Source organism: Cricetulus griseus, chromosome 6 (assembly GCF_003668045.3).
Source record: "Cricetulus griseus strain 17A/GY chromosome 6, alternate assembly CriGri-PICRH-1.0, whole genome shotgun sequence".
Lineage (NCBI taxonomy): Eukaryota > Metazoa > Chordata > Mammalia > Rodentia > Cricetidae > Cricetulus > Cricetulus griseus.
In genome coordinates this window covers 136,081,647-136,101,222 of record NC_048599.1, presented here as the reverse complement: position 1 = coordinate 136,101,222, position 19,576 = coordinate 136,081,647, and the positions used below count along the sequence as shown (strand labels likewise).

The following is a 19,576-nucleotide window of genomic DNA, read 5'->3' as shown; positions in this document are numbered from 1 at the left end:
TGGAGGACACGAGAGGGCGAATCCGAGTCTATGCAGGTGTGAGGGCCGTGTGGATGCGGGTCCGTGCGCGTGCTGACTGCAGGTGCCTGCGTTTGTGTGCGGGCATCGCATGAGCCGGCGCTGCGCGTGCGTGTGTTCGGCATTCTTGGTACATTATGTTCACGTGCGGGTGTAGATACTTGTGGCTGTCTTTAGGTAGGGTGTGCGCCTGCGCAGGACCCGCTTCTGCTGCTCTGGGGGGCGACAGGAGGGTTCCCCTGTGGCGCTGGCGGGCCAGGCAAAGCAGCTGTCCGTGGTGCTGACGGCGTCGGAACTAGCGGAGGGGCTGGGTAACTGCAGAGGCCCCGCCTCTTGGCTGCCCCCAGAACTAGGGCGGGGAGCTGAGAAAACTAGCCTTGATGGGGGGGAGGAAGGTGGGTGTCGGCCAGCAGTACTCAGCCCTGGCTACTGCACTGCGCTGTCCTCATCTTCACTACCTCCGTAGCGCCTCCTAGCCAGTCCTTAACCCACACACGCCCTTCGAATACATGATCCTGGCCACCATCATCGCCAACTGCATTGTTCTGGCCCTGGAACAGCACCTCCCTGATGGGGACAAGACTCCCATGTCTGAGCGCCTGGTGAGTGCTGGCTGAGGATCTGGGGGGCTGAAAGTTGGGGGTAGTGACGGGTTGTCTGATGTGCCTGAGGTGGACAGGCAAGGGCCCTGTCCTACACGGGAGGGCTCTTTGACTCCCTGTCCAGTGCCAGGGATATGGCCAGTTGAGCCTGATGAAAGACTAGGGAATCACCAGCTGGTCTGTCTCGTGTCTTTAGCTCTTCCTACTCCCCAGATGGTTCATTTGGGCATGATATGCTGGCCTTGGCTTAAGAACCCATTTCTAGACCTGGAATGAGGGAGGGACATTTCTCATGGACAGAACAAGAATCAGGCTTTATGGGTAGCCCTGTGGCTTGCTGACCACCTTTCCTGCCATGCTCCCTAAGGAAGCACTTCTTCCCAAGTGTTCTGAATCCTTGTTTTCCTCTAGTGTCTTGCCAAGAATTTCCTAGAACCCAGTGGTGTCCACTCTGGGAATAAGGGGCCATACCTCTGAGCTTATGACTCTTATAGAGCAGGAGGCAGGATTGAAGGCCAGCCTTCTGGACTCTGGAGGTTTGAGGGACTAGCACCATTTCACAGGTGAGGGTACAACCACAGCTCTCTCCTGCTGCCCTGTTGCCTGGGCTTAGCATGTTTGGGGTATGACTGTGAGACTATAGCATTTCAATGTACAGAGGAGAAGCAAGTAGAGGTCAGAAGGGCCCTGGGGACTGAGGTCTCTAAGAAGAGGCTGCTCCGTTCTTTCTTTCTATCCTGGCTGATGTTCTCTGACTTCAGCTCAGAGAAAGCAATGCTTAGCCTGGGACATGGCATCCTGCTGAGCTCTGGTGTAGCCTGTCTTCCCATTCTCTTCTAAAGTTTGGAAGGGGAGGTAGTTCTGAGTAGGATGGGTTTGAGGACCTTCCTGGAGGACAGGAGAAGGCTAAGTGGGCTTAGAGAGTGTAGGTTGGGAAGGAGGGGTCTGAGTTAAGTCACATTTCAAGGTAGAGGGTAATTTATGGTCTCTGGGCACTTCTGGGCATGACTAGTAGGGTTCCTCTATCCTTTGGGCTTCTGACGGAGTAGATCCTTTGCCTGCTCTATCCTTGTGGTGAGCACCCATTCCAGAGGCCAGAGAAGGAGTGAACTTGGAGGTTTACCAGGTTGAGCATCACCAGTGCCACACCACAGGTCATGACCGCATCTCTGGGGAACTCTGGCAGGTAGGGCCAAGAGTGTCACAGGACAGACTGAGGTCAGTGCAAGGAAGCCATGAACTTAAGCATTCTTTCATGGACAAGTCTAGTGTTCAGCTTTCTGAGTACCTGTGCCAGTATAGCAGGTTTGCTCGATGTGGTAATGATGGGAATGAGGAAATGTACCCTTTGTGGCTAAGCTATTGGGAAAACAAGCAGTATATGATGCTTTGGGACTATCCTGGAAGTCCAAAAGTCTCTCTGATAATCCTAGTCTTGCCTATAGGCTCAGTTCTCAGGGGCTGTTAGGATGAACAAAAGAGAAATGGTTTTGGAAACTGGAATTACTTTCTTTCTAAAAGGAAGATGTTGAATGGTGTTAGAACCCCCAGTGTTTCTAGCCTTGCTTGGGGTCGGGCTTGGGGTTTCTTGGGACTTCTCTTCCTACTCAATTATCTTCTATAGCTGCTTGAGGCTCTAGCTTGCAGCCCAGTGACTCCCAAGTCATTGGCATACTCATCTTCCAGCCCCATCAGCCTCAGTCATGGCCTGGCTTATAGGAGCCGTGCAGAAGAACCTAGGGGAGGACATCCTTGCTAGTGACCCTAGAATCTGGTCTGTTCTTCTCTTTCTGTCCAGGAGCTTTCCGTAAAGACCTTCTGAGGTCAGTTTCTTCTTTGGCATAGATAGTCTATAGTTCCTCCCCTCGAGGAATGAAGACCCTCCCAACTAAACTAGACCAGAAACCTTGAGGCCAAGAACAGTGCATGCATCCCTCCAGGAGCTTCATCCTTATCATGAGTCAGCATCAGGAGGCAGGGCAGGAACACTAGGCCACCATAGATAGTTGTCAGACCCCTCAGATGTGGCTTCCTCTCCTACTCATACCCACTCATAGCCACCTCTCCTTCCAAACTTCAGGGCCATCAGTCAGTATTAGGGGCAGATTCCTTGCAGGCAAGAGAAGGAGGGCCAAGCTGATGTGTTGGCAAGGCACGGGGCCCTTGAGGGCCATACTTCTTGGAAAAAGGCTCCAGCTGAAGAAGTTAGTGGCCCCATCTCACCTGGCAGCTCCTTGGAGCATCTAGGCCACGTGCCCAGTCTTCCTTCATGGGGGCATAGAGACTCTGAAGAACAATTTTTTCAGGAGCTGGTCCTAGGGGTCAACCCTTGTGAATGGACTCTAAAAGCCAACCTCCTCCCCATCATTTCTTCCTTTTTAAAACTGCTACTCCAGAGTGTAGTGACTGATCATGTTAATCCTCTGTGTCCAGCTCCCTGAAGCTCTCTGCTCTCCTCCTCTTACACATGATGTGCCTATGGCTTTCTACATCTATGGTCCTGTAACATTCTCTGCAAACTTCACACTATTGGCACAGCACCAGTCTTCCCCAACATCATACCTTGTAGGTGTGGGTTCAGTGGGCGTAGGGAATCTGATTAGAGTTCCTATCTTCATTCCTTTGGTTCCACCGTTTTCTCCAACAATAATCTTTTCCTTTAGACTCCAGTTGCCACACCTTTGATGAGGCTCCCTGAGCCTTGGTCTATCTGGTTTCCTGGGTTTGCTCCCACCTCCCAGTCTCATGCTTGCTATTGGGCTTTAGGCCTGGCTGTAAAGGATCACTGTCCTCTGTTCTTTATGATATCATCACTCTAGTATCCTTAATGCTGGAACTTTTCTTTTTTCCCTGTCCTCTGTCAAAATTTGCATGTTCTTCTGGTCTATGTGTGTAATATGTATGAGTGAGTCTCAAAGAAAAGTCCAAGGATGTCAAACTTTTCAGGTGACCTGGCATAGTGGCCAGAGAGAGCTTAGGGTCAGACCCAGGTGGCTCCTGGGGTTACCTATGGTCTCTGGTCTAGTTCCTCCCTTTGTGCCTTTGTGCCCTTAGAATAGGGAAGACTTGAGTGACCCCCCCCAATGAGCATCATCACTACCCTTTTTACCTCCTTGGTACCCTGTGAATGGAGCAGAAGCTGGGATGAAAGAGTAGAAGTCCGAGGATTCCTAGGGATGATCAGGACACTTGTCACATCAACAAAATGATAGGTTTCATGTCAGATGAGCACACTCAGGCTAGTGGGAGTAGTGCATGCTAGAGAAGTCTGCGGGATGCATGGGGGGGGTAGCCTTGGGGTAATAGGTATGCCCATCAGACAGAGACTGCTGTCTAGCTATTTTGCTGAGGGGACAGAGGTGAACACTGTCCTGTGCTCCTCCTAGGATGACACGGAACCTTATTTCATCGGGATCTTTTGCTTCGAGGCGGGGATCAAGATCATCGCACTGGGCTTCGTTTTCCACAAGGGCTCCTACCTTCGAAATGGCTGGAATGTCATGGACTTCGTGGTGGTTCTCACGGGGTAGGTGGGCCACGCCTGAGTGCACTTGTGTGCGCTGCCCTACTGTAGGGCTGAGGTGGTAGAAATGTTCATGTTGGTTCCCCATCCCCTTACTGCAGTGCAAAGTGTGAAGAGGTCTTTGATTGTACTTCTGCAGAAATGGGGAATGGTTCTCCCTGCTCAAGTAATGGCCTCTGGGTACCCGAGTAAGGGTCTCAGAGACATTGGGGTGGGGGGTCTGTTCCCATCTACTGCACTGTAGCTTCTGGTGCGAGGACTGTGTTTGTATTTGTACTGTGTTTTCCCAAAGGGCTCACTCCTAGTAGCCTGTCTGGAGGAGCCCACTTACCCACCCTAAAAGCAAGACAGACACTATGCGCATAGAGTCTTGGGCACTATGGATGGTGTGACCAGCAAATGAGGGGCTTCTGTGATCTTGGAGGAGCACTTGGTATCTGAGCCATTTGCTGTCTGAGAAGCTACTGAGACATCCCCCTGATAGTGCTGTGCCACCCTGCTGTGCAAGGCTGACTACATGGTCCCGGTTCTCACCCTGGCAATGTTTTTGTTTTTAGATTTATTTAATGTATGAGTGTTTTGCTTGCATGTGTGTAGGTGTACCACATGTGTGCCTGGTGTCCTCAGAGGTCAGAAGAGGGCATCAGGTTCTCTGGAACTGGAGTTAACTGTGTGGGTGCTGGAAACTGAACCTGGGTTCTCTGCTGGACGAACAAACCCTCTTAACTGCTGAGCCATCTCTCCAGCCCCTCCGCCTTGAATGTGTTCAGTCACAATGTATGTCTGCTGCTTCCTGTCAATATTTCCTTTCAATGATCAGAATAGAACTCCCTATCATCCAGGAGCTTTAGGAAGCCAGTGTGTAGTCCATCCCCAGCCACCTCAGTTGTTTTGTCTGCCTGATGGTACTGTACATCCTTCTGTTTCTCTGGTGTAGGTTTAGGATTGTGGAACTCCTGTGCTGGGAACAGAGGTTGTGGTTGGATGAGAGCTACTCACACAGAGCCTGTGGCTTTCCCAGAGGCTCTGTCTTGGTCTAGGGATGGCAGTGTCATCTTCCATAGGGCCTTGTGGTTGGGAATTAAATGCCGAGATCAGGGAATAGGGAGCTGGCCCACTATAGGTGAGAGTGATAGCTTTTAAAATGGGTCTGGGGTGGCTTCATCTCTGGCCACTGACCACCATGGAGGCCTTGTGTGTGGAGGGGGCTGAGAAGATGGAGAGCAGAAAGGAGGTGACTGGGAAGCATGGGTTTAGGGCTTCAGCCACCATGGCTCCTTGTATTTTCAGAATAAAGGAAGTCAGGTAATGACTTGTGGGCTCCTAAGTAAGGCCCACAGAATATGGGGGTTCTGCTCCCCATCTTTGTGTTATAGCTTGTGTTGTGAGGACCGTGTTTGTAAGGTTGAGGCTGGGGAAGGTAGAAGGTTTGTCCCCTAGAGTTGTCTGGTGTGCCTGAGGAATTTAGTATGATGGTGGCCTCAGTACCCTCTATGTGATGGTGATCTTTGCACACTTCTGTGGGTTTCTGCTTGTTCCAAAGTGGGAGTGTGTTGGCCTGGCGTCTATAGAAAGCCCTCTCTAGCTTTATGGAGGCTTGCTTTCCACTGATGACATAAGCGAAGAATCACAAGGGGTTGGTGAAAAGTACGGTCCCTGTGGGTCGGGTGTTCCCCATATCCAGGGCTACTACCTGGGGCATCTAGGAGTAGCCATAGCTGTTTACAGTTCTCGTTCCCTTGAGATCAAGTCCCTGAAGACAAGAATGGCGTCTTATTTTTCAGAGTGTTCCCTGAGCCTATCTTGGGGCAGGCATCTAGGAGGGGACAGTGAGTGGTGGCAAAACTGATGAATGTTGAGGGAGCTGGCAGGGGATGCCAGACCCTGCTACTAGACTCTGCCACCCAAGGTGTAGGTACCTGGGAAGAAGGAGGCAAGGAGGCAGACCAGAGTTCCCCATCTCACCCCACCCCTGCCTCTAGGACCCCTAGATCTTCCAGAACTGTGATCATAGGAGAGGCCTGAGGGTGGGGAACACAGCCCATTTCTGGGTGGGGGATGAAGACAGGATGCTAATCTTCCTGTGAATACCCGTGAGAAGATGCCAGGGCCCCCAAAACGAAGGCAGGAGTGTCTTGCTCTATCCCTTGTCCATTTTCCATTTACCCCCCTTTTATGCCTCTTTGTACAGCTGTCTTTCTCCTCTTCCACCTCCCCGCCCTTCCTGCTTCCCTTACTCTCCTGTCTTCTTCCTCTCCTCTGTCACCTGTCTGTCTCAGCCTCTTATTCCACGTCTCCGCCGCCCTGCCCGCCGCATCTGCAGGAAAACTGGCACTGCTGTCATGGTTTTAGGCTTCTCCGCTTGCATCAAACTCCTTGAGGTAGTGCTAAGTGTGGGGTACCTCCCCACCCCAGGTGGGAGGGTGATCTGTGTCTCCTGGAGGCCCACATGCAGGGCCAGAGTCGCACTAGTAGATGCTCTGCTGCTCCTGTAGGACACAGAGTCATTAGGACCTGCATGTATGTGTTTGTGGGAGTTTTGGTGGGAAACCCAGGGAAGAACCCATCTGTAACCCTCCTGAGCGGAGGTCCCAGTGGCAGGGTATATGTGGGGGTGTGGCACGTTCTTGTTATTTTGTTGTTTTAATTAGGCTTTGTTTAATTGGTGCTTAGAGGGTTCGAGGCCCCTAGGGGAGAGGCAGACAGCACCCTGGCCTGTTGCCTAGTGAAGCCAGGCATATCCCCAGTGGCCAGCAGGGGTCTCTCTGCTCCTGATGCTGTTGTGGAGGTTGTGAGAGATTCCTGGGCAGGGGTAGGATAGAGAGTTGTGCACCACGCCCCTGCCTAGGCTGAGTGCCTACTGCTGTCTGTCTTGCTTCCTTCTCTAGTGTCTCTTGTTATCTGCACCAGTGTGGATGGTGCAAGGGCTGTAATCAACTATGTGTTCTGGGCACTTGCTGCTCTGGAGCATAGATGTGATCTGGTTTGGGGTCTATATTGGTCAAAGGGATGCCTCTGCAACCCTGGGGATTATGAGAGATGTGGTAGGTTCTGGGCATTGAGGCTGGCCTATGGAGTGTAGGCCTGTGTTCAGGAAGTCTGGCCCCTCAGATATGAATTCCTGTTTCCCATTGGACCAGCCCATGGATTACCACTCACTCTTGTCCCTTGGTAGGGTGGGGACAACCTAAGGGTTCCCTTCCTGATCCTACAGCTGATTGGAGGAATAGGGGCAGGCTTCCCTGCCCACCTCCTTTTCCAGGGACACTTCTTCTTGCACAGTAGGATGAGCAGGGCCCACAAGTGCCCTGATGGGAGTCCTAGTTGGAAGAGGATAGAAAGAGCCACCATCCTAGTGCAGCCAGGGGCCGCCCAAAAACTATGTCCTGCTACTCATTCACCCCGTGTCCATCCACATCATGTCCACCTGTTTCATTTTCCTGAATATTTGAGCTTCTTGTCTGCTCACAATTCTCCAGTCATTCACCATTAATCACTTACATACTCAGGGTTTGCCAGATGGTGTGAACATGGGACAGAGCCACAGAGCCCCTTCTGGTGAGTGGTATCCAAAGTGGCAGGCATCCTTCCCAGCCTGTTTCTCGTCAGTATGCATAACCTCATGCCTGGATGGTGCTTAGATATGCTGCAGTCACTAGCTCTGGGTTTCTGCCTTGTAGACTGTTGCTGGGGCAGGTCTGCATCTTGGCTAGGACAGAGTGCATTGGTATGGACCAACTGAACATGTCAAGGAAGGACTGAGTAATCTCGATCTTGGTGGGAATGTGGGTAAAGAGTGCCTAGGGCAAGCTTTGTGTAGGCAGTCGGGGGAGGCGTCAGGTTTGGGAGGACATGATTTCTGGGGAGAGCTGAGGCAATGGTCCTGACCAAGAGAATAGAGACCAGTCAGGATCCCCAGGAACTAGAGAAGCTATCTTAGACTGCTCCCCGGTGCCCATAGCTATGGGCTGCCCGGGTAGGGAGATGATGGAGACCCAGGAGAGCACTTTTGCAGTTGGGGATTCAGGAAGAGTATGTTCTGCACCACAAAGCTGACATTGGAAGGAAATGTGTGATGTGGCTTGAAGTGTATCAGGTGTGTGTGGGAGTGAGAATGCTGGGCACAAGGGCCTTGTGGTGGGATCTGTTAGTAATACTCATTGTTTAGAGAACTTCGCAGCAAAGGAGGAGAGAGAAAGTTGGGTGGTATGGATAGAGGCCCAGAGTGCCCGCATTAGGCTGGGAACTTACAGCCTGCCTGAGCACTGCTGGGCGGTCCAGGAGAAACTGATGTGGTTGAAGAAGGCAGGCCCTGGAGTCTGAGTGGAGGCATGTCCAGGTGTGGTCAATGTGTCTGTCTGTCCAATGGAAACAAGTGTCTGGGGGAGAAGATGGGCGTGCTCAGGTGGGCAGAGGTGGTAGAGATGGCTGGAGTCTTCACAGACTGTTCCCACTGAATTTGGAAGCGAGTGCGTCGGCTGGGATGTGTGAAGATGAGTGCAGGGGTATAGGAGACAGAGATGTAGGAGACAAATGTAGGGCACATCAAGGAGGGGTGACTGAGAGAGGGAGAGAAAGCAAATGAGTGGGGCCACTAGAACTCCCCTAGCCCAGCACCTGTCTGTCCTTCCCATATGCCTCTCCTTCACTGCCTGGTCATGGCCTTGCTTGGTCACCTGGGAAGTACTTGCTAGAGACACCTTTTGCCTTCTACCATGTTTAACTTTCTTGGGACATAGGGATGACCAAATAGATTTCTTGCCCTTCTGCAGGACATGTTTTTCTGAATAAATGAGCAAACTGCCCATTTGCCCTTGGGGAGAGGGATGGCCACAAGTCTCTGGAGTAGAGAGTACCATCACTGATGTCAGGAGAGCCTTGAGAGATGGTTTTGATGGATGGTGGGGAAGAGAACAAAGGACAAGGACCATGGTCTGGGTGCAGGACAGTCAAGTTGGGGCCTACACTGGGCACAGGGTAGAAAGCAGACAATTGAGAGTGAGGGCAGCAGCCCAGGTGGAGGCTCCAGGGTCAGACCTCTAAGCCATCAAGAGGCATACTGAGAAGGCGGAGTATACAGGAACCTCTGGCATCTTCTAAACCCAACACCTCCTTTCCAGGCTGCTGTCTTTTCTGTGCTCCCTATGGTACCTATCATACTCCCCTTCGCCCCCCATCTCGTCGTTGCCTCCTCTCTTCCAGGACCCCCAGAAAACCCTGCCATAGCCTTTGGCCTGGAGGACTTAAATCCGCAGGTAACAAGGACCTCTGTTGTGGCCTAGCCTGCTACTTCCCCTTATGGCCTATGGAAACACAGAGAATCATGTCTTGGCTCAGGCAGGTTGTTCCCTGGAGGGCATTTCCAACCACAGCTTCTCATTTTACTTCAAATTAAACTGAGATTCCTTTCCAGGATGGGTAATTAGAGCTCAGGCTCCTCTCTCAGGATTCATCTCCTGTGGGAAGAGGAGAGGAACGTGGGCTGCCTCGGGGGAGGGAAAGTGGACGGTGAGTTCAGAGTCGGGCATGGCCACCACAGACTGAACTTAACGCTACGTTGCTGGTGTCTAATGGCTTTTAGGGCGCAAGTATGTAGCCTGATTTGGGAGGTGCTCCTTCGGGGCTGGGGAGGCACAAGGAAGTTAGGGACAGAACAAATAGATGAGCACCATGGACATGTGCCACAGGACAAGGGGACAGTGCTTAAGGGATACTGTGCCTGCCAACAGGTGATTCAAGACATGGTACAAGAGACATGGAGTGAAAGTGACATGTGTTTGACTGAAAGCCGATTCCAGTGTGTGTCTAACTGTGGTTAAAGCCAGCTCCACACAGCAGGGGCTGTTCTTTAGCTCCCCAGTATTTAACTGTGGCTCTGCTGAGGAATGGCCTTTGGTGCTGGTCAAGTTGTGGGTCATTTTACTCCCTTTCCCTTCTTGCTTGCAGGGCTCTGATTATTTGCTGCCCCTAAATGTGGCTGGAGCCGTTGGGGTTAGGAGTTCAGTTCTGAGACAGCCTCTGCAGCTGCATGGGGGAAAGATCTTTGATTTCCATCTTTTGAGATCAGGGTTAAGGTTTTCCAAGTAGTATCCATGGGGCTTTATTGGAGGCTCATGAGGCTTTGCAACCTTTCCTGGTCCTGTGGCATCTGAGAACTTGGCAGACCCAGGACATGAGGACGCCCCCCCCCCCTTGTGCAGCAAGCCTCTGCCCCGAGCAGCCCTGTGAATTCTGTCATGTGAATGTAGGCACTGGGTGAGGGTGGTGACACTGTGGGTTCATCACTGGTGTTCTTGTCTCAGATGCCCTGTGTTGGCAGTGACTTCCCACTGGCCTCATGTCCATGGGACAGCTCTAGAGCCCTGTGCTGGTTACGTAAGGCCCAGGGATGCCCTGATCTGATGAGTGGCTCCCAGCCTCTCTCCTTGGCACACACCCCTGCAAGTGGGTATTTATAGAGGACCCAGCTCACTCTCTTCTATCTCCTCCCTCCCCCAACCTTTTCCTTTGCTTCAGGATCATGGAATAGATCCTTCTTGGGGACATTCCCCATTGACTGTGTTCAGGGGTTCAGGCTCTTCCCTGGTCCTGGGTAGCGGGGGACCCATAGTCCCCTAGCTGAAGTAGCTTCAAGCTCTCATCCTGTCAGTTACTTCTAGGGTCTAAGAGTCCTTGTGTGTTTCTAGGTTAGGAAAACTAATTGTGAAATCTGCCTTGTCTGAAAGCAAAGCAGGACCTTCTTGGTGAGTGGGGAGACCTTGAGTCCCTGCACTACTACTCAGTGGGTGTTCAAAGGCCCAGCTTCCTCTGCGCTAGACCACAGGCGAGTGTGTGGGAGGCACCCCTGAAGTCCACTAACCACTGACTCACGGTAGAAAGCATACATGGTCCCCAATAGCCCAGACCTCTGGCTGACTACAGGGTCTAGGAATGGGATATGCTTCCTGTTGCTTCTTGGCATTGCTGGTCACTACCTTCCAATACCACAGCTGGAAGAAAGGGCAGAGAGCAGGAATCCTAGCCCTAGGACACATGCCCACCCGTGCTTCATACTTTCACACACTGTGCCCTCAGACTTGGATGAATTTTAGGCGAAGACCCTACTCAATCCAGCCTCTACGGCCTCTCGGATTATCCAGAACGAAACCCACAAGTTTCTTGGCAGTCAGCACCGCGGGGTGGTCCACCAGGAGACTTGCCTGTTCCCACCTGATCCCTCTACACACAACCACTGCAGTTTAGAGATCGGAAAGTGAAGCCTTTTTTACAGAACCCCTTGGGGAAAGGGGTGTGCATTTGGAAAGCCTAGCACAGTTGGTGCCCAGGCTGGTGAGGGACTGCAGTGCAGCCTGGCAAGGTGTACAGAGCTCAGGACACAGTGGATCCAGGGTGCTGGAAACTCCACTGTGAGCTATGAACAATAGTCCAGGGCCAGGGAGCTGGTCCCATAGCTCCCAGCGAGGGCCTGACACATATAAGGCGTCAGGCACAGTAGTAAGGGTCTGGTGCAACATGTACCTCACTCGGGTCCCTGGACCCTCTTCCAGACTGGGCCAGTAGCTGGCAGGCTGTCAGCCTGGCCAAGATTTTGAGATGGGCTCTAAATTAGTTGTCACCATTTACGAGGAGGGGCCGTGTATATCCCCAAATTTCCATCTTGAATAGACATCTCATTTCCACCTGGTGGTCTCTGCCTATCTGGCTCACTAACATTGCCCTGTTCTGACTGGCATTTCCTCGGTAGGCTCAGGCACGGTGCTCTGGCATGGGTGCTCTGGTATGTTGTGCTGTGTCCAGGCCAATGAGATTATAACCTGGGGCAGCTGGTACTGCATCCTGTGGCTATACCCCCACAGATGTCACAGGAGTTTTAAGTTCACACCCAGCAAGGGTGGCACTTGTGAGCAAAGGATAGTGGACTCACTGGCTTCACTCCTTCCTCCTCATCTTCCCTCTTCACACCCGTAGCCCAGAGCTGTGATTCACAGTGAGGTGAGAACGATTGCTAATGGTGTCTCTCTGTTACTATGCTTGGAGCCAGTCCCTGGACTGAGAGCAGGGTGGCAAGCAGGCTTCCTTCAGCCTGGATTCCCTGATCAGGGGGCTGAGGAGCTTCCCAGTTCCTGGGCTTCCATGTCTGCTGGGGTAGAAAGGGAGCTTTTCACTGTACCACCCTCCATTCTGTTTGTAGCTTCATTTGGTTGACCTGTTTTGCACTCCACCTTATAGCCAGGAAGATGTTTCTAGGGCATAGTCCCAGCAAGCCACATAGCTACTCCTTTCATTAACCTTGTGACACTTAAACTCTGCTTGCTGTCTTCCTGTATTGCTGTCACATCCCTTAGTGTTGTTCCAGGTCTGGGGGAGGGGTTCATTCTAGAATTCACATCACACCATCACAGAGTCTGTCTATCGGTCTTCCCTTTCTCTTCTTTATTGCTGGCCCTAGTAATTCCACTCTAACCCTCTGCTACCAGGGCCGCGTGCGCCTGAGTGTCTGCGTGTGTGTGTGCGCTCATGTGTGTGTGCTTGGGTGCATGTGTATATGTGTATGCAGGCATGTGCGTGTGCGTGCGTGAGTGTGTGTGTGTGTGTCTGTGTGTCTGTGTGTAGGCAGGTATAACACAGCCCCACACAGGCTGGGCAGCTTTTACTCAACTGTAATCTTGCCTGTTCTGGGGGCTGGAAGCCCAAGCTCCTGGTTTTTACAGTGAGTACAAGGGAATATGATTATGGATGGGATGCAGTTCTAGGCCCAGTTGCTTTGCGACCTCTTGGCATCCTGGGCTGGTCCGCCCTTCTAGTGTCTTGAGGCCTTAGCTAAGCATTGTGGAGTGCTGTGTTACCCTCTGCTTGAGGCCTCTTCTGAAGCACTTCTTGCATTTTCCTCCCATTAGCTACAAAACTGGACAACATAGCACCCAGAAGAGGCTGAGGATGGGGAGGAGGGAGGCTGACGGGCGTGTGATCTGAAGGCAGTATGTTGTCTAAGGTGCAGTCCCTGGTCCTGCCATTTCTCAGCATCTGTCTCAGACTCCAGCTCAGGAAGTACAGTGTTGCTCCCTGGTGGGTATGAGGCTAGAGATGCCTTTTCTGCTTACAGCCCTATTAGTACAGGTCTGCCCACAGATGGGCAGGTGGGGGGGGGCAGAGGTTTTAACCCGGTGTGGTTGACATGTCAGTTTCCACAGACTCACCAGACTCACACCAGTACACATTGGTAGGCTCAGGGCCAGGAGTGTAAAGGATGTGGGCCTGTGGACCAGGCAAGATCAATGGGCTGGGCACTGTGAGCTCTGAAAATTAACACTACTGGTTTTTGTTTTGTTTTGTTCTGCTTTTGATTTTTCGAGACAGGGTTTCTCTGTCTAGCTTTGTAGACTAGGTAAGCCTGGAACTCACAGAGATCTGTCTGCCTCTGCCTCCCAAGTGCTGGGATTAAAGGTGTGCGCCACCACTGCCCAGCCACACCACTTTTTTTAAAAAAGTAAGATTTTGATTTTGAGCTAATTGTAGAGTTATCACATATTCATAATAAGTAGTATTGAGGGAGTATCACATCCTTACTTAGATTTCCCAAGTGACAACACCTCACAAGTGCAATACAGTAGTACCACAGCTAGGACACTGAGATTCCCATTCCCAGGAGGAGCCCTCATAGTGCCCTTTGTAGCCCTACAGACGTCCTACATCCTTACCCCACCCCAAGCCCTGGAAACCACTAATCCTTTCTATATTTCTGTTTTTGTTGTTTGTTGTTTCAAGAATGTTATGTGAGTGGTATATGCCTTCAGGTTTTCCCCCACTGAACACAATCCTTTGCAGGCGATGGACAATGACAGTTTGCTTCTTTTATCGCCAATTTCAGGCATGCCTTAAAGATAGTGTTTTGTGTTTCTAAACTACTACAATAAAGTATATTTTGCAATAAAACAAGTCAGGACTTCTTATTGCCATAATGCATATGAATGTTATACATTTTATCTGCTATGTTAAGTGCAACAACATTAGTGTAAAACACATGCATTCCTTACTTTAAAAAGTGTTTTATTGCCGACAGTGTTAACTGTCATTGAGCCTTTTTGTTGAGATCATCTTTTTGTTGGTGGCCGCTGCCGAAGAAAGTGGTGCCTGGCAACTTCCCAAGATGACAGTGAAGTGGCCTTTTGACAAACTCCTCTTTTTGAATACTTTTCTTCAGTCTACAGTGCAGTTTGGTAGCACGCTATCCACAGTGGAACTTTCTTCAAAATTGAGGTTGGTCCTCTTAAGTTGCCACTGCTCTCCCAACCAATTCTTGAGATGCTGTGACATGTAAAGCTTTTGTTGTCAGCAGTGTCTATAGCCTCTTTACCGGGAGCAGATTCCACCTTGGGAAACTATTTTGTACATCCGTCTCTAAGAAGCAGCTTGATGTCAGTTCAGGTTTGATCAAGAGATGGCTGGGATTCACATAGTTCTTCAGGACCCATTCCTAACTCTAGGTCTCTTGCTGTTGCTCCACAGCTGCAGCCAGCTCCTCTGCTAGAGTCTTTAGACCCTAACCCCCACCCCCTATGAAGGTTACCATCCTTTTCCAATCCATGTGTGTTGGTGTTTTGATTTCACCCACCCTGTGTTACCAGTGTTCCCACCACTTAGCGCAGTGAGTCCTCAGAATGGGTAATGTTTGTTTTCCCAGATTTATCAGGAGAGTAAGTTGGAATTACGTCTCCATTTGTGAGCTACAGAATGGCTGTTGTGCTAGCCGGCTTGGAAGCAACATCCATCTCACTTAAGAGCCATATCCCAGCTCTTTAGTGACCAGGTACATTGTCAATGGATAGTGATAGTTAACAGAATCTTTGTCTCTGAGCAGTAAGCTCCACAATGGGCCCTGTGTTATCAAAACATACTTCAACAAGTGTGTGGTCATTCAAGCTTTGTTCATTTACAGAGCAGAATAGGCTTAGTATAATTTTTAAGGCCCAAGGATTTCAGAACGGCAAATGAGCAGCAGCTTCGACTTCCATTTCCATCTGCATCAGTACCCAGTGGAGTCAGCCGGTCCTATCTTTATACCTGTGACAGTTTTCAGTGGTTTCTTCCTCCCAGGAAGCTACTGCTTCTGTACTGCAAATCTGTTTTAAAGAAGCCGGCTCCATCAGTTACTTCAGCTGGGCCTTCTGGATTTCTTGCTATTACGGTTACAGCAGCACCTGCTGCTTGCTTCCCTTGGCTTTTATGTTCCAGCCTTGGGTCTTGCAGAAGTGAAGAAAGGGTGGACTCTGATGAATTAGGAGTTGGTTTAAGGAGCTGTGGTGGCCAGTTGATTTCCACAGACAACTGGCACTTTATCCTTGTCAGCAGTAGGCCCATAGCTTTTCCTTATATGGATGTCACTAGATTTCCAGAATGTCCTTTTTGGTTTACAATGTGGCTATTTGGAGTAAGAGGCCACTTAGCCCCTCTCAGCTTCTGACACACCTTCCTCACTCAGCTTCATCATTCACAGCTTCTCTTTAAAAAACAATTCTTCTTTTCACTTGGACACTCTGAAGCCATGTAGGATTATTGTTAATTTTAATATTGTTGTGTCTCAGATTAGAGATGCTCAAAGTAAGAGGCATGATGGGGAATTTCTGATTAGGGAAGCGATCATATCATAACATTTCTTAAGTTCCTTTTCTTATGTGTGCAATTATGTGTCTTATGATAAATGTTTGCTCCCAAACAAGTATAGTAAAAGTGCTGGATATCAGCTCACAAGGGTGGGGCTGTGTCCTTTGTGCTGGACAGTGCTGTGGTCATTTTTGATATAGAGCATCTATGATGACTTACCAGAGGCTCTCAGAGGATAGGTATGTTAGTCCCTTTCCTTGTGAGGATCAGAGGGAGGCTTACATCACCCCTCCCCTATTCATAGTACAGCCGTCCACAAGTTGCCAAGGGTGGTGTAGCCTCCTCTGAGTTGTTGGCATTCCTGTAGATAACCCCAGTAAACACTGTTCATCAGGCCAGATTTAGAAGCAGTCTTCTTTGGTTTATTGGTGCCCTATTTTGGGTGAATAGATGTTTTTATATCTCCCCATGAAAAAAAATCATGCAACACAGGTTGTTATAGAAAATCAGTAAGAACATTTGGAATACTGCAACAGTTACTAAGTTGTGGCAAAACCGAAAGCAAGAAAATGATGTTGGAGACATGGCACAGTACACTTGATGGACATGGTTTATAAAAACACTATCTGAACAGGGGTCTGTTTGTCTAACCATCTCCCTGTGGAAAGTTTCTATATATCTTTAAATACAGTTGCCTTTTTTGTGTGTATGAGGTTAAAGCATATATTAATCAGGCTATATTATAGCTCCATGTTTAGTATTTTTTAAAAGAAATTATTAAATGGTAGCGCAAATAGATACACTGTTGCTGTGTTCACATTCCTACCGGCAGTGTGCAGAGATCTCTGTCTTTGCTGGCATTTCGGGTTGTCCTTTATTTTTATTTACCTGTCCTCAAAGGCAGTGGGTTGCCTGTATTGAAATGTATTGAAACCACTGTAGTTTGATTTGTGTTTCCTAATGACCAGTGACAATAGACATCTAGTATCAAACACTCCAGCTAGCACTGAGATGAGGCTGTAGCTCACTGACAGAGTACTTGCCTGTCATGTGTGAGACCAGAGTTCAATGTCCATTATCATAAAAATAAAACAAACAAAAAATAAGCAAACTATATAGAGACTCAATTCATGGGCTAGGACTGAACAGGTGGCAAAACACTATGCCTTCTTTATTCTGTGTTTTTCTTTTTAAAAATGTAAAGTGTGTGTGTGTGTGTGTGTTGTGTGTGTGTGTGCCACAGTGTGTGTGAAGGTCAGCAGATAGTTTGGAAGGGTTTCTTCTCTCCTAACGAGTGGGTCCTGGGAATTGAACTTTTCACCGGGCTTGGCAGCAAGTAACTACCCACTGAGCCATCTTGTTGATGCTCTATCTTTTAAAAATTAAATTGAAAAAGTTTTTGTACTGTGGGTTCTGCCAGTAGATACAAGCTTTTATAAATTAAATTTGGAAATGTTCTCTTTTCTAGAAGTCACTACATCAAAATGACAGTTCTTGAAATGTTCAGTAGATTTCTGGAGTGAATCCATCTCTAATACTGGAGATTTTTTTGGGGGGGGAGTTTTAAAAATTTAGATTCAATTTCTTTCATTGTCATGGGATATTCAGATTATCTGTTTCATACTGGGTGGATTGTAATAGCTTGTGTTTTTCCAGAAGAAGTCCATTTAGTCTGAGGTCTCATGAGTGGCAGCTTCTACAGGGGCTCTTACCCTGCAGGGCTTATAATTTTATGTGCTTTTCATCCCGTATACTGGTAACTGGCATTACCCTTTGTTTTTTGTTTTGCCACTGTGGCTAGAAGTTGGTCAATTTTAGTAATCGTTTCAAAGATTACTAAATTCTGATTTTTTTCTCATAATGTTTGAAAACCTATTCTGCTCTTTAAGTTTATTCTATTTTTTAAAATCACCATATTCTCATTTTATTCTATTTTTTCTCAGTCTCTGCAGTGAGAATTTAGATTGGTGACTTGAGATGTTTGGCCTTTAAAAATTATATGTGTGTGTGTGTGTGTGTGTGTGTGTTTTCAGTGCTATACATTTGCCTATTAGTACTGCCTCATCTGCCTACCATTTATTTTGATATATTGTATTGTCAGTTTAACTCAGGTCTATATGTTACTGAATTTTGCTTTGGATTCCTGCTGTGACTTAGGCATTGTTCAGAGGTGTGCCTCATTTCCAAGTGCTTGGAGATTTTCCAGGATCTTGTCATTTCCACTTTGATCCCACTGTGGTCAGAGAGCACACTCAGTATGATTTCAGTTTTAAAATTTTGTTAAGATTTCTTTTGGGGACAGATTTGATTTATGTTGTTATATGCTCCTGTGGATATTTGAAAAGATTGTGTATTACATCATGTGGAATGTTTCTCAATGGTTCCTGTTAGTTGCATTATTCTAGAAATTATTATTGTTTTTTTCTTTGTCTTTTTAATTATTTGGAGAGTGGCACTGAAGTCTTCAGTTCTCACTTTGAATTTGTATAGCTCCCTTCCAGCTTACTAGTTTTTTTTTTCTTTTTTTCCATTTTGCAGCTCTGCTGGTTGGTGAACATACCGCTCTGGTTTAGAATCAGTGGTTCTAAATCTGTGGGTTGTGATCCCTTTGGCAAGCCTTTATCTCCAAAAATATTTACATTATAATTCATAACAGTAGCAAATTACAGTTATGAAGTAGCAATGAAAAATGATTTTATGGTTGGGTGTCACCATGGTACAGGAAGGTTGAGAACCACTGGGGACTTTGGATGTTTGTGTCCCTGCAAAATTCACATTGAATCTTAATCTCTTATGCAATAGTATTAATAGGTGGGACCTTTCGAAGGCCTCACATTACGGTGTGAGGAGTTCACCTTCATGGGTGGGATTAGTGCCTCCTAAAAGGCCTTTCCATCTTTTTGACTCTGTGGGAATGCAGCAGTCTGATGTTATTCTAGCTTGGACTTCCTAACCCCTGGGACCATTCGAAATATAAACCTTTATCACTTACAAGTTTGTGAATGTTGGCCCCAGGTATTTTATTACAGTTGCATAAATGGCAAGTGAATGAAAAAATAAAAAGGGAGGCATGATGGCCCCTAGTTGTGGTGGAGGAGAAAGTTTATTGTAGATAAAAGGGAGACATGGCCAGAGGCAGAGATATCTGGGAGAATCCAGAGTGCGTGTGACCCTGAGCCATGTGAGGAGATGAAGGGAGAGGGAGAAAGGGGAACCAGGTCCAGAGGCCAAGAGGGCAAAAGGTGTAAAAGAGGTGGGAAACCAAAATGGTTGGGTTATAGGGAAGAGCCTCTAGGGAAAGGGCAGCTGGAGAGTTAGGGGGCAGAGGGCGGGGCATGCCAGCCATACCTTGTAACAGGTAGGGACTGAGGGATGCTGGGAGAACTTTGCAGCCAGGTCCACTTTGATATGCTTCATAGGCACCTCAGCCATTTGTCCCAGGGTTTGAGGCTTAACAGCAAAGACCTTTATGTTTAGAATCACTGTGATGTCTTAACAGGTATTGGCAATATTTTTGTTTTGAAGTCTTCTTTTGTTCTTACCCTGAGATAAATGTAGTTACTGCTGCTTTTCTTTAGGTAATTGTTACATAATATTTCTTTTTCCATCCTTTTACATTTAACCTACCTATGTCACTATTTATAAAATGATTTTAATTAATTACTTTTAGATTTATTTTTGTGTGTGCATGTGTATGTCTGTATGTGTATATGCTACATGTGTGCAGGTGCCCAAGACTGCCAGAAGGGGTCACTGGATCCCCAGGACCACTTACAGACAGCTGGGAGTGCAGCTGGGTAAGTGGTGCATGGTGGATGTAAAAGTTGCCCCA

The 19,576-nt window shown here is 48.5% G+C and overlaps 1 protein-coding gene across 1 annotated transcript in view; it reads left to right on the top strand.

The window, feature by feature from the left end:
* The first annotated feature begins 527 nt into the window (after positions 1-527).
* Cacna1b (calcium voltage-gated channel subunit alpha1 B) overlaps positions 528-19,576 on the top strand; it is a 158,166-nt gene continuing 139,117 nt past the window's right edge. The window contains exons 1-2 of the mRNA XM_035447078.1: positions 528-620; positions 4,007-4,146. Of these exons, the coding sequence (XP_035302969.1) occupies positions 528-620; positions 4,007-4,146 (233 nt within the window). The remainder of the gene's footprint in view (positions 621-4,006; positions 4,147-19,576) is intronic.